A 14,393-nucleotide genomic window follows, 5' to 3' on the forward strand; every position below is an offset into this window, starting at 1 on the left:
TTTTTAACATGCTTCAAATGTGGTTTGAAATGTCATAAGCCTTCTCTTAATCCACCCCCCACAGTTACAAAAATGTTCCTGGGATTTGGTTCACTCATTTTTCTCACAGAAAAGTAACCATAGTCGACATCTCATTAGCTGTCAGGGTGATGTACAGCTGGAGGGGACTCAGCACTGCGGACCAGAGGTCGGTTTCCTCCACTGTAATTCTATAAGGAACCTCCTATAGAGGTCCATATGGAGAGGGCTGTTCCCAGACCATGAAATCCACAACTCACATCTTTTTGTAAATCCAAAGGTACAGTCCTAAAGGCTTGCCGGAATTTTCATGGCACTGAAGATTTTAAACAGGTAATAACATAGAGTAAATATTTAAATAAGCTTTTAAATGTCCTGACATACACAGCTATAAATGATCGAGAATATCCCAACTTGCATAGATAATATAGAAACAGTTCTAGTCCATTGGGTAAATCCTGGGTTTCCAGGACCAGTAGCCAGTTTTGATGGTAATCTTCTTCTATTATGGGCTTCCATCACAAGCCGGATCCACTTCCATCCTTGCATCCATCCTCTCACTCCCTGCTTTTTCACATACATGTGGCGGATTAGATAGGCTTGAATTAGATGGGTGCAGGTGGTGCCACCTGCTCCGTGCCTTACTGCGGCTTTGTTTGGTGGCCCACTGGTTTATTCTGGGTCTGGACAAAGGACGGGCTGCCCAAGCTGCTCTTGGCAGTGGCCTAGGACGGAGCCAACAGATTGGCAGGCATATTACTGGCCTTCTGCACACGGAAAGAGATCTATCGGATTTGTAATTTTGTGAAAAGAAATTGAAGCTCGAAGGCCCTCTACTGAGTTAATAAATTTCAAGTTGTTGTATGTAAATGGGAGGGTGGACCTACCTCTCTTCTTCTAAGCCGAGCTCAGTAAAATAATGAGGAAAACTATGAAAACTATCATAACTGTCCATTAAATAATATACATCAGAACTTTGGCCTTGAAACCCAGCAGTTCCATGCACTATAATGTGCTAAGGGGTTTTTTAAATTAAAGATACCCAAATCCAACATTCTTAGCTCTCGAAGGTTCCCATTATTAGTGGGTCAAAACCCACCAAGAACTATCAAATAAGGCACTTCTCTCTTTAATTTCACTGTTTAGTTTTAACTCAATTTGATTTTACAGATTTTGTTAAATGAAATCTCCTGGATACGTTTTGATGGTGAGCTCAGCCATTCCCTTCTTTGTTCAGCGGGGCAGCAGGGTCGCAGATTCCAGCCATCACTCCCATTAGCCAGGAGCAAAGGCTTCCCATCTGGTTTAGCACAGCTGTTTCACCCGCTGCCCAATTTCTTTTTCGACACTACATCAGCCCAGATCCAAACCGTCCTATGTTATGGAATAGGGAGATGTGTCTAACAGGCATGATGCCTATAGCCAGTGATGTGAGGGGATGAGAGCGGACGCTGCAGCTGTGCTTTGGGGACGGGGAGGATTTAAGCTCAACAGGAAAGGAGTCCTCAGGGAGAAGACACAGCAGACTCCAGTCAGTGCAGGGCAGATGTAGGAGTTGCTGAGGGGTACACAGAGGTAAAGACATAGCCTTGGTTAGACTGTAGAGATCGGAACTCATTCTATAACCAGTAAGGAGCTTCTGTGGGCTTTTAAATAGGGCCAGGAGTGAGAATTGATGAGTTTGGTACATGGCAAAAATGATATTTCAGAAAGTTTACTCTGGCGGGAAGGATCAGAGACTGAAAGAACAATAAGGAGAATGATAAAGGAGTCTAAATATGATGGGCTGTTCTGGAGAGTCTGGAACCAGACAAAGACGGGGGTGGGGCAGAAGGGAAGCCACAGGAACAAGATGCATCATGGAGGAGCAAGACCCTCATAGGTCTTTTATGTCCAGAAGCTCAAAAACCAAACCAAACAAGCAAACAAAAGTTTAAGAGACTTTTCCCTTTCATATAGAAACCTATCTTTCATGTACATAACTTATTAAATGAGCAATGAGACAGTGACCTGTAAAGCATCCACTAATCATGGGAACTGAGCCCTGGAACCAGGGACATGCCCATAAACAAAGACGCGTTCCTGAGATGGAAGACAGTGCCGAACAGCATTTCTTGCACTGACACTCACATCAATGCAGTTATTTTGTAATTAAAACACACACACAGCCTATTTCAAATAAGGCACCCGGGTTCCTCCTGAAACCCACGTGCTCAGTGAGGCTTGAGAAGCAGGGTTATGACAGGTAAATCTGGGAGCCTAAGAAAGCTGATTAGTAGGGAAGTATGTGACCAGAGACTGATCCCATGAAACGATCATGGAGAAAACCTGTTAGTAATCAGGGAAGGATGGGTACCGGCCAAAAGCCTCTGGATGCCTCTGGATGCCCATCCATACTTAACTAAATATTTAACTAACGCAAGAATTAGTAAAAACCAAAGCACAAATCTGTAACACAGAGGTCTCACCTTATTGAGCAAAATGTTTTAATTTATGAAGAAGATCTAGAAAGACCATAAAGGCTAACTCTAATACTCTGATATTTCTAGAGAAAGGGGAGACTCATCTCAACTTCGTACATGGTCAGAAAATATAAACAAGCCTGTATTTCTTAGAATTGTGTATATTCTGTGCAGCGTAAGAATTATACTGTACAGTGTAAGAATTTCTGAAAAGATAAGCTCATTTTTTTGCAGTATGTATTAAAATCTTTTTGTTGTTAATGGTTAAGGATTACATATTTTCATGTTACATACAAAGCATGAAATGAAACAATATGTATCCTAGTAGTGGTAAAAGTACTGTGTACAAGGAAAACTCTGCTTGAGAAATCTCGGTCATTCTTTTCTCTGTAATTTAAAAAGTCAGTACTGCAGTTGCTGGTGTATTTTTGAGGCCCGACAAGTGCCAAAAGGAAGCCAGTTTGCTGGCAAGGAAAAGTAAGAGGATTCTGTGGAATTACTTAAAGTAACAGATGTGGAGTAAAACCTGCAAGTGTTACAGCATATCTCCAGCAAGTGATTAAATACTTTCAGGCTTCAGAAGCATATAGTGTCGCATGCATGCACTGTTGTTACAGAATTATAGTGGACTGGTTATTAGTGACTAAGGCAAAAAACAAAAGGAGGGCAGGATGAAGCAGTGAAACAGGAGGGCACACACTGTCTTAATAAACATAACAATTGTAAACATGCCAATGTGAGAAGTTTAAAGGAAACTGGAATCGGGAGGCAATTTAGTCCTGATTGACATGGCTAAATTATGGCAAGATAACTTCAACTGTATTAAAGTAGCTATGACTAGTTCCATAAAAATAGGTGCAAAATGTCTTAGCACTCACTACTAGCAATTGCTAGAGATAAAGTCTGAGAAATAAATTCTATACTCAATATTTATAATTGGGGGACATCTGCAATACTTTCAACAATAAAGGTAAATTTAAAAAATAAATAAATAAAAAGAACAGAGCAGAAAATAAAAATAAAAAATTCAACAGAACCATGAAAAAAATAAGCTACTATTTTCATGAATATAAACCCAATAACAACGAACTACAATTGTCACAGTGGTAAGATGGCCATTATACAGCAGCGTAGCAGCTATCTTCACAGTCTTTGGAAATTAACTATTAAATATTTTTCTTTCAACAATTTTCCCAAAACCACTCAAAACAATTCTGTTTTGACCTATCTTGCCCAAGTAATACACAGAAGTGCACAGGTGATTGAGTCATTCATTAAGTGAGTCTAATATAATCAAGTCTAAAATCATTCCCAAGGACACCTCATACCAGAAGGGGCCTAAAAGTTCATCTACCTCTACAGACAAACTGGGTGGTAGCAGTGAATTACAATCTGTGCATGTCTTGCATGTTCAAACAAGGCTGCCTAAATAATTCCAAAAAGCAGTGTTGCTGTTTGCCATTCTTCAGACATCTGTTAGAAATTTCTAGATATGCCTAATATATACTAGAGCAAAGAATCTAATAAATAATATAGGATTACTAAAACACCATTTTTATAACTAATAAAATGCATAAGCCTGTTATGCTATGAGGTCAGTTTTGTTCTGGAAACTGCCTCTTTAAAAATCTGATGAAAATTTGCATGCTACAAATACGTAAATGTGGAAATAACCAAATATATATACATATATATTCTCTTTATTTTTGAGAAAAGAGGGAAAGGTATTTAAAATTAAGTACAATTAAGAGCTTAATCATCCACTAACTAAAAATGCATTTATTATGTGTCTATTAATAATATATAAATGGAAATTCAGTACAAGTGTGTCATTAGCTATAAAAGTAAGCTTTTTTTATTATTAAAGTATAGCTGACACACAATTTATATTAGTGTTAGGTATACACCATAGTAACTCAACATTTCTATTCCTTACAATGCGATCATGACAATATTAGTCTAGTAACCATCCGTCGCCATACAAAGTTATTCCAGTAACACTGCCGATTTTCCCTATGCTGTTTATTACATCCCTGTGACTTTTTTTTATATAACTGGAGGTTCGTACTTCTTATTCCCTTTCACCTTCTTTACCCACCCTCCCTCCACCCTCCTCTCTGGCACCATCAGTTTGTTCTCTGTATACATGAGCCCATTTCTGTTTTATTTTTGTTTTGTGTTTTTTAGATTCCACAGCATGAATTCATACAGTACTTGTCTCCCTCTGACTTATTTCACTTAGCATAATACCCTCCAGGGTCATCCAGATTGTCACAAATGACAAGATTTTCTTCTTTTTATAACTGGGTAATATTCCGCCGCATATAGATACATCTTCTTTATCCATTTGTCTATCAATGGACACCTAGGTTACTTCCATATCTTGCTATTGTAAATAATGCTGCAATAAACATACAGATGCATGTATCTTTCAAAACGGCAACCTACTGAATGGGGGAAGATATTTGCAAATGATACATCCACTAAGGGGTTAATATTCAAATATACATAAAGAATTCATATAACTCAACATCAAAATAACAAAAAATCCAATAAAAAAATGGGCAGCGGACCTGGACAGATATTTTCTTCAAAGAAGGCATACAGATGGCCGACAGACATGTAAAAAGATATTCAACATCACTAAACATCAGGGGAATGCAAGTGAAAACCACAATGAGATATTACCTCACACCTTTTAGAACGGCTGTGATAAAAAAGACAACAAATAACAAGCGTTAGTGAGGATGTGGGGAAGAGGGAATCCTCGTGCACTCTTGTGGGATTATAGATTGGTGCAGCCACTGTGAAAAACAGTATGGAGGTTCCTCAAAAAATTAAAAATGGAGCTGCCATCCAACCCAGCAATCCCACTTCTGGGTATTTATCTGAAGAAAAAGCAAGTTTCAAAATATAATTTCAAAATAAATCTATAATGATCAAAATATATCTTTAACGAGAACAGGTACAAGCAGCCAAAGACAGAAGTTTACCCATTTTTCCTGTACAACACCTTTTACCTCAATGCAGAGCTTCAGCTCAGACCTTCACACACTCACACCAGGGCTACCAAAGTGGGTCTCCTCAGTAGTTTGCTTTGCGTCAGCCACATGAATGCTCTCATCTTCTATTCAAACCTTTACTGCTTCTCCACAAAACAAACTCTAAACTCCTTGGCCTAAGAGGGGTAGGGAACCTTTTTCTGCCAAGGGCCACTTGGAGATTTATAACATCATTCACGGGCCATACAAAATCATCAACTTAAAAATTAGCTATGAAAAAAGCCCCTGGAGTTATTGAATTTCAAGTCCCGCCTGCGGCCGCCTTGGCAGGGCCAGACCAAATGATTTCTGCATCCCCGCACATTCCCCGGTCCTGGCAGCAGACGGTTAGCGCTGTTCAGTGCTTCAAGACATATCACTCCTAGTCAGCCTCCACAGGGACCTGCCCTTCTCGACGTCAACTCCAAGCCCAATCACACGAACAATGCATTCCTGAATTTCTTCATCATCTCGGTCATCCTGAAGTATCCTCTCCTTTCCCTTATGCCCATACGCCTGAATTCTACCCTCCAAACCAGATCATCTACAACACCTTCCCCAGCCATCCAGGCTGGAGTTCCTGCAGCTGACACCACTCATAAAGCCCTTTGTGTACACCATCTCCTATACACTATGTATTCAAACAATTAATTTATTCCAACTGTACTACAAAACTTAAGGACACTTCATATACACCTCCTTCGTATTCTAGCACCTTTTACCCAACACCTGCCCTCCTTCACCACAATGGCCAGCATAGCATCTTTCTGATGTAGGTGCTCAGATAGCATCTACTGAGTCAAGGATGTAATACATGAAAATGAAAATTAAGTATCCCTTAGTAATAGAAGGATAATATGAACCAAGTAAGACTTTTGAGAAGCTACATAATTTTTTTCTTTAAAATTTTTGAGGACTTGGAATTCAAGATGATGGTACTAAGTTGTTTTCTTTCAGCAGAAACAGTAATGAGTTCGTCCTGGATGTCATGCTTTTTCAATGTGTCCCCAGAGGATCCTCTGCTCACCCCATGACCATTCACTACAGATGTCTGTTCCCTTGTCTATCTGCAGCCCATGTAGTAGGAACTTAGTCAATGATTGGCCCAACACCATGATTATCTAAAGTAAACACAATTAAAGAACAACCTTTGCTAGACACATAAATGTTAAATAAACTTAATTCATGACTGTGCAATTTCAAATGAGACATACAGCCCAAATTCTAAGGACCACATTTATATACATATTAACCACAAAAATGAACAAACGTCAAGAGAAAGCCTATGTGGACATATGTGTGTGCATGTGCATGCTTTTTATATTTCATAGAACATTTCTAAAATAAAGAACAACTTTGGAGAGGGAAATGAGGGAATAAAAGAGGATTTTTTTTTTTTTTTTACTTTCTACTATTCTGCATTACATATTTTAAAACTATGAAACCTGTATAACTTTCAAATGAACTCATCCTCCTGCAACACACAGACACACGCACATGAAGCAGCCTCATGGTGGTTAAAATATTTTTTTAAAATAAGTAGTTACTCTACTTTTAGAGTAAACTAATAAAAATTTTAGACATTAAGAGCTAAGCATGAGCCCTGGCCGGTGTGGCTCAGTTGGTTGAGCATTGGCCAGTGTACCAAGACATCCCCAGTTAGATTCCTAGTCAGGACACATGCAGGTTGAGGGCTCAACCCCCAGTAGGGGTGTGCAGATCAATGTTTCTCTCTCACATCAATGTTCTTCTTTCTCTCTTTCCCTCTCCCTTCCTCTCTCTCTAAAATCAGTAAAAACATCTTTTAAAAATAAAGAGTTAAGCATGAAAGTAAACAGAGGCTTAGACAGTGACGTTTTGGAAGTTCAGTGGGGGGAGATTTTGGTTTTTTGGCTTAATTTCTGTATAATGGACAAACTCCTTCTTAACTTAGTACTTCCTAATTTAAATTCTTTCATCTATGTGTCCAACACTCCTATATATTTAAGGATTGAGTTACCAGAAGACATAACCCATCCTTTCAAGTAGTAAAACAGAAAGTAAAACTTTTCCCAAAGTACAAGATACTAATAAGAAAAGCTTCTCAGCTGTTCAATAAAAATTCCTCCTCCATAGTGACTTTAACTTAAATGTACTTTATAAGTAAAGTGTTCAGTCCTCATAACAGAAGGTGTCCACTGAAGAATGTCTAGGAATCACCCATCTACTTCTCTCCCTTTCATCAGAGCAAAGAATCTGGTATTTTGTGGGAGATTTTAAACCATTAAGTCTCTTGAAGCCATGATCTTCTCATCTTCATATACTAAGCCACTAAAATAACCTAGCAAGTAGTAGCTTCTTAGTGACCATTAGGTCAATAAATGACATTTCTTCCAACAGTATATACTTGTAGAAATCAATAGGATAATATGCTCTGATAAGGAGATAATCATTTCTGTACATACTAGATTGCCATTTTTACACTAAAAATATATTAAAAACATAAGCAATAAAGACACATTAATGAAATGACTCCAAATCCAGTTTGGTTTTATACTAGCCCAGAGATTATCCCTGAGTTACTCTCCTAAACTGCAGGAAGTTTGATGTGGCACCCTTAAGGAGCAGGATGGAAGTGAGGTGGTCACAGGATATTGGGAGTGGGGAATCCCAGTTCTGTCCTACTCCCTTCAGGCCAGGAGAGAGTTGTGTCCACACCTTGGCACAGTCTATAAGTTTGTGACTAATCAGAAAAATAATTTTTTTCCTTCCAAGAATCAGGACTCGTGTTTGTACCTTGCAGTGTTTCCGCAATGCCTCCTCTGGGTCTCATCAGCTCACCACCTTGCAAAGATGAGAAGAGTTGCTTTTCCTACCACTCCTGCCATCTGGAAGACCCTCTCTGCTTCATTCCTCCCCATAAATAGTCCATCTGTGCTCAAATCTCATGATGAAATGCATCCTTGATCCTTTGCCTCCACTTCTTAATTTCCTTTGACTTCAGTTCCTGTCCTAAGATTCAATTCTTCTACGTCAAGCTCTTGTTTCCCATATTTTGCTATGCTGGCTACATCTTTCTGGTTAATCATTGTGAGGGGGAAATTTTGGATCAATCTCCTTGAAATAACAAAGTTATAATTCTGACTGCAAACTGAGACTCTCACAACCTTTATATCAAAGCAGTAAAACGCAAGATCATTTCATTTCAAATTTTTGCTAGCATGGTTATTTGAAGGAAAGAACAGGAGAAAGAAAATAGCTTTGGAAAGCTTTCCAGATTTATAGAGGTTTTAAATTTATTAAAACCAGGTAATTCATTCCAAACATTTTTCATACTTCCTCCACGAAAAGACCAAACCAGGTCACACAGAAAGAAATCTGCAAAATGGCAACACACATACCTGAGGGTATGGGGAAGTCCTGGATTTTGACTTTGAACTGGAGAGTCTGGACTTGGCCCCCTTCCTGTTGTCGGGCATGGTAGGCGTGGAGCTGCTGGCGTAGGAGAAGGTTGGTTTGGAGACTGAGATCTGATCCAGGGAGAGTTGCAGCCCTTTGTACTCTGTGTCCCTGTAGGGTGGGAAGACATAGCCCTTAATCAGCCACCATAAGCAATGGAATTCATACATTCTCTCAGCAGGAATGACAGTCACCCACATTTAAAAAGGAGGCAAGAAGTAGTTGGCCATATAAGTGGTTTCCACGGACACCTCAATTATTTTAGAAATGCCTAACATTTAACTGATGTGTGTGAATGTAGCTGCCACCTATACCACAGCCAAATTATATTATATAATCACAGAAATATCTGATTAAAAATTTTTCATTATTTTTATAAGCAGGAAAAAAACCCTAATTCAACTTCTCTGAGCTTTTGTGTCCTCATTGGTGAGATATGGATTATAAAACCTACTCTAAAGGTTTCCTGTGTGGGGTGAACTCACCAGACATCTGATGTTATCTGATTACTGACAAGAAGAATGTCTTCTACCAACTGTTCCAAGATCAATTCTGATAAATATTTCAAATATTCTTATAGCTAGCAAACTAATGTAATCTTATAAACTAAATTAACTTATAAAACTAAATTTTATAAGTTAAAAATCCCTAACTAATTCAGTTACCTTAGGGTATATTTTATCACTAGGTCTTTGCATTCCTTCCTTCAATAAATATTTATTAAGCTCCTAATATACACGAATTCTGTGCTCTGTGGTGATGAAAGGATAGTAAGGAACATAAAGCCCTGCCCTTGTGCAGATTACAATCTCTTTGGGAGAAGAAACAGTAAACAAATAGACAAGCATAACTGCAGAATGATCTGAAGGGGATAAGAGTATATCTCAGAGAGTTCCTTGCAAAGCTACTCCTTGAGGTTCTAGGGGCTGAAGATGACAGCCTTGGCCCTGCCCACCTCAGTCCATTCTTGGCAGCAGGGCTTCTCCTCTGACTCCTCTGAGTTTTCACAAGAAGATATCAACTCTTCTCACTGGCAGCTAAAATTAAATGTTTCAGAGTCTTCTTTATGAGGACTCATAGGAAAATTCTCTCTCAGGTTCCAGAACTAGCTGGGCTGCTCCTGGGTATTTTATTTTTTATTTCATGAACACTGTGAACCATATAACTCATCATGTTTTGCTCTCTCCAAGCCCCAAATCTAGCAAGTGTACAAGTCCCCATGGCAGGCATTTTGTGCAAGAAACTCCACCGGTTTCCATTATTTTTCTTATCTTAATTTTCCTTTTCTCTAATGGGTTCACCTTTTAAAAAAATTTTTTTAAATATGTTTTTATTGATTTCAGAGAAAGGAAGGGAGAGGCAGAGAGATATGGAAACATTAATAATGAGAGAGCGTCATTGATCGGCTGCCTCCTGGGGATGGAGCCCGCAACCCAAACATGTGCCCTGACCAGGAATTGAACTGGAATCTCCTGGTTCATGGGTCAACACTCAACCACTGAGCCAGGCCAGCTGAGCTTTAAAAATTTTATAAACATTTTAATACTCTTTGAATTCGAATGGGTATATGAAATACAGTAAATTAATAACATTATATATGTAAAAGTGACTGGTAGGCTTCCATGGATCAGCAAACATTCATTTACCTGTTATTCTTTCCCCCTATTTGTTCTTCTACAGAGAGATCAGGCAAAAGAAAAAGTATAATTCAGGCCAGGAGTCCCCCAGGTGACTAGGAATAGAAACTAGTAAAACAGGTTCGATGATATCCCTGCAACAAACTACAGTCTAGTGTTTATGTCAGCAAATTATAATGACTTCATATCAAATAATCCATCTACTCAGTGCAAGTAAAAAAACAAAACAAAACACCTTCTCCTACGTGAGCAACAAAAATTTAGAAGGTGGACATGCAATTTGTCTTCCAGGCTGGGGATGTCTGGTCACATCCCTGGTCTGCTTTACTGCTCTAATCAACTCCTTCTAAAAACAACACACACACAGCCTGAGCACCCCTCAGTCAGAAATCCAATGCCCTCCAAAGTGTGGAAATGTGGCTCCTACCTATTTTCCTGATAATATCTCTCAAAACTTTCCTTCATCAGCTCATCCACCATAGTTCTCCCCAAATGGACCTCATACTTTCCTGATTCTCTCTCTCCCCCAAAACATATCTATAAAACTTCTTTTATAAAGAACTACCTTAAATCCCATTTGTTTCTATGAAGCCCTTCTGGCTGAGAACCCCATGAATTCCCTCAGCACGTGTTTACTGAGCGTCTCTGTGCGGGCTCTGTTCCAGGGCCTGCGGAGACATCAACGAACAGAAGAACTGACTTGCTACCCTCAGGAAGAAGGCACCAGGGCCAGTTCCTGAGGTAGGTAGGAAGGGGACCAGAAATTATCTTTTTCCTCCTTTAACCTTATTTTTCTAGTGATTATGTGTTACCTTTCCCAGGGGATTCTAAGTTCTTAGAGGACAGGAATCAAGAGATAGTTCGTTGTGTTCCAACGCTATTTGCACAATATTTCACATAGATGGAAAAGGAAATAGACATGGTTGCAACTAAGAAAGAATTGTTTCCCCCAATGACTACTAATAACTTGCAACCCAGCAGCCTTTCTCTGCGGGAAAGACCCTCATGGCTGTAAGTCCCCTCACCTGCCTGCCCTGAGAGCACATGTGTGTGACAGTGAGCCAGGCAAGCTGGGCTCTGAGAGAAGGTCTCCAGCAACACATGGGCATCTTCTGTGTCAACTGTAATCCTGTCCACTGGACAGCAGAGTATCCACTCAGCCCCTGCCTCACAGGCCCTAGACTGACAGCAAAAAGCATGCACCCCTGAAAATATAGCTTAATAATTTTGTACACTAATTCTTAATGCAACGTTTTAGCACAAGGACCTCATGGCTGCAATCAGACAGTAAACAAGAATTCATTTTTCTCTTGCACACTTCCAGACTCCACAAGTAGGCATCTCAACCCACTGAAAAAGGTTTTCCAAATTTTTTGCAAAGCTTCCAATGACGGAAATGCTCCAAATTAAATAGGCCTAAATAGCATTTTAAAACCAAGTGATTTGAAATTCTAAATACTCCCACGAAAATGCTAATAAATGTAAGATTTATGCAAATACTCTTGATAAATTAATAAAAATGTTTAATGTTTTGATGCACATAAAAAAAATACAAAAAAGAATCCACCAAACTTTAGAGAAGACCATGAAGTCAGGTAGATCAGGGCTTGAGCCACTTCTTATGTAACAACCCATCTAGGCCTCAATTTCTTCCTTATAACTCATAGGGATGTGGGCAGGTTTAGATGAAATATTGTATGAAAAACTCATAACACAGTGCCCAGACATAGTAAATGCTCAATAAATAGTAGAGATTATTTCTTAATTCTCACGTTCCATGGCACTTTTTCACTCCCAATTTCCTCAGAATAATAGTTTTACTTTGGTAGCAATTTATAACCCATTTCATTACAAACACCTCCTTATGCTGTATTTCTTTCTCCCCCAAACTTATTTTAATTTGCTCTTTTAGTTTTTAGCCTCTAAACTCCATGGTCAAAACAGTTATTGCCTGGCCGGGTGTGGCTCAGCGGTTGAGCATCGACCTAGGACCCAGGAGATTGCGGTTCGATTCCCAGTCAGGGCACATGCCCGGGTTACAGGCTCAATCCCCAGTCCAGGCCATGCAGGTGGCAGCAGATCAATGACAACCCTCTCATCATTGATGTTTCTGTCTTTCTCTCTCCTTCCCCCTTCCTCTCTCTGAAATCAATAAAGATTTTTTTTTTTTTTTAACTTATTAAAGTAAGTTCTTTATTGCTAAGTCAGCAAATGGCGACCTTAGAGCAACACAGACCCAATACTAAGAAGAGTTTGGCCTGTTCAAAACTCTAACAGCTCAAAAGATGTGTTCGGATGAAAAGCACAATAAAAAAAAAATACCCACTTAAAGACATTTCAAGTACGGTTGATGTGCTGCCAAGAGGAGCTCTGAATGGCAGATTCACCAAGAACAAAGCATTTGTTTTATTTTTAGAATTCTATTAAATTGAGTATTTCATTTGTATAGATTAAAGGGCTAGCTGCTGATGGGAATCACATTACGAGTTCCATTTTCCTCCCCAAACTCAGACACAAAGAGGAGTCTGGCCCTAGCTCTCTCCCTTCCCCACAGTGAGGCGTGTTCTGGTATCATACACACCCTCAAAGTTAGGTGTATGCATAGCAGTGCTTCCCTACGGAGCAGGACACAATAAAGTACTTGGGCACACAGAACTTAGACTCTAAAACGAGTACGGTGAGGAACTTGACTTAGCTGACTTTAATAAAGGAAGGACACAGCCTGCTGTATTTCTGCAGCTTTCTTGAAAGTGCTCTACTGACCCTGTTTGGGACTCCGTAGGTGACTATCTCGAGGGCAGCTCATGCAGTTCTCCCAAGCATGATTGGCACATCAAAAGAGAAACTGTAGCCCTGGCCAGTGTGGCTCGATTGGCTGAGTGTCATCCTGTGCACCAGAAGGTCACCATTTCAATTCCCGGTCAGGGTACGTGCTCAGACTTCGGGCACAACCCCTGGTAGGAGTGCCTTGGGAAGGCGACTGGTCAATGTTTCTCTCTCACATCCGTGTTTCTCTCTCTCTCCCCCAAGATCAACTTTTTAAAAGGAGGGAACTGTAGCGTACATGTTTTGGCATATTTTTCAAAATAGCTATGATATCAGTTTACATTAGTTTTCTTTTTCTCTCTTGAGTGACTCGTTCCAGAGCTGCAGACACTCTCAGGTGCCTCAGCTGGGAAAGCAGTGTGAAACGGGCAATTTGCAGCAGGCCACACGGCTTGTCAATCTCACCCATATTTGCACAGACGGAAGTAATCCTCTCATTCCATTACGGCAGTCAGAAATCATTCCATTTGCAGAATTAACCATCTGAGTCTACTCTAAACTTCGTAATAGTCTTGTACATATTTGGAATTACTCAAATTCCAATAAAATAAAAGGAGCTAGTTTTGCATCATTGGCCTTCCAGCCTCCCTTTAATCAATATGCCATACCTACCCACAAGGTACACTCCACGTCGCTATGTGGGGAGCTCAATGTGACACCCTTGCAAAGCAAATAGGAGGGGTCTTCGCCACTAAAAGGTACTATCCGCTTCAGAGAAATGCATGAATATTTCTCTCCTTTCAACTGGGAGACACGCCTGATGCCAACAGTAGCACGAACATATTTTACAACCTTCAAGTGAGATGGAATGAATGCACAGAGAAAAGGTAACAATATTTAATCAGTTCACGTTGAGTAAAGATTCTTTGCAAGAATTTTCCTCTACAACTCGCCATACCCCATTCTACTTCCATTTTAGACAACTGAATTTTTCTTCTTGTCACGTCAGTTTTGGAGCTGGCCATTCTGGA

At 39.7% G+C, this 14,393-nt stretch overlaps 1 protein-coding gene across 1 annotated transcript in view; it reads right to left on the reverse strand.

Annotated features, from left to right (window-relative positions):
* The window catches only part of SIM1 (SIM bHLH transcription factor 1), a 65,890-nt gene that overhangs the window by 15,998 nt on the left and 35,499 nt on the right, over positions 1-14,393 (reverse strand). Inside the window, exon 10 of the mRNA XM_081141245.1 lies at positions 8,902-9,070. Within this exon, the coding sequence (XP_080997371.1) occupies positions 8,902-9,070 (169 nt within the window). The remainder of the gene's footprint in view (positions 1-8,901; positions 9,071-14,393) is intronic.

Source organism: Miniopterus schreibersii (genome assembly GCF_964146895.1).
Source record: "Miniopterus schreibersii genome assembly, chromosome: 6".
NCBI classification, from domain to species: Eukaryota; Metazoa; Chordata; class Mammalia; order Chiroptera; family Miniopteridae; genus Miniopterus; species Miniopterus schreibersii.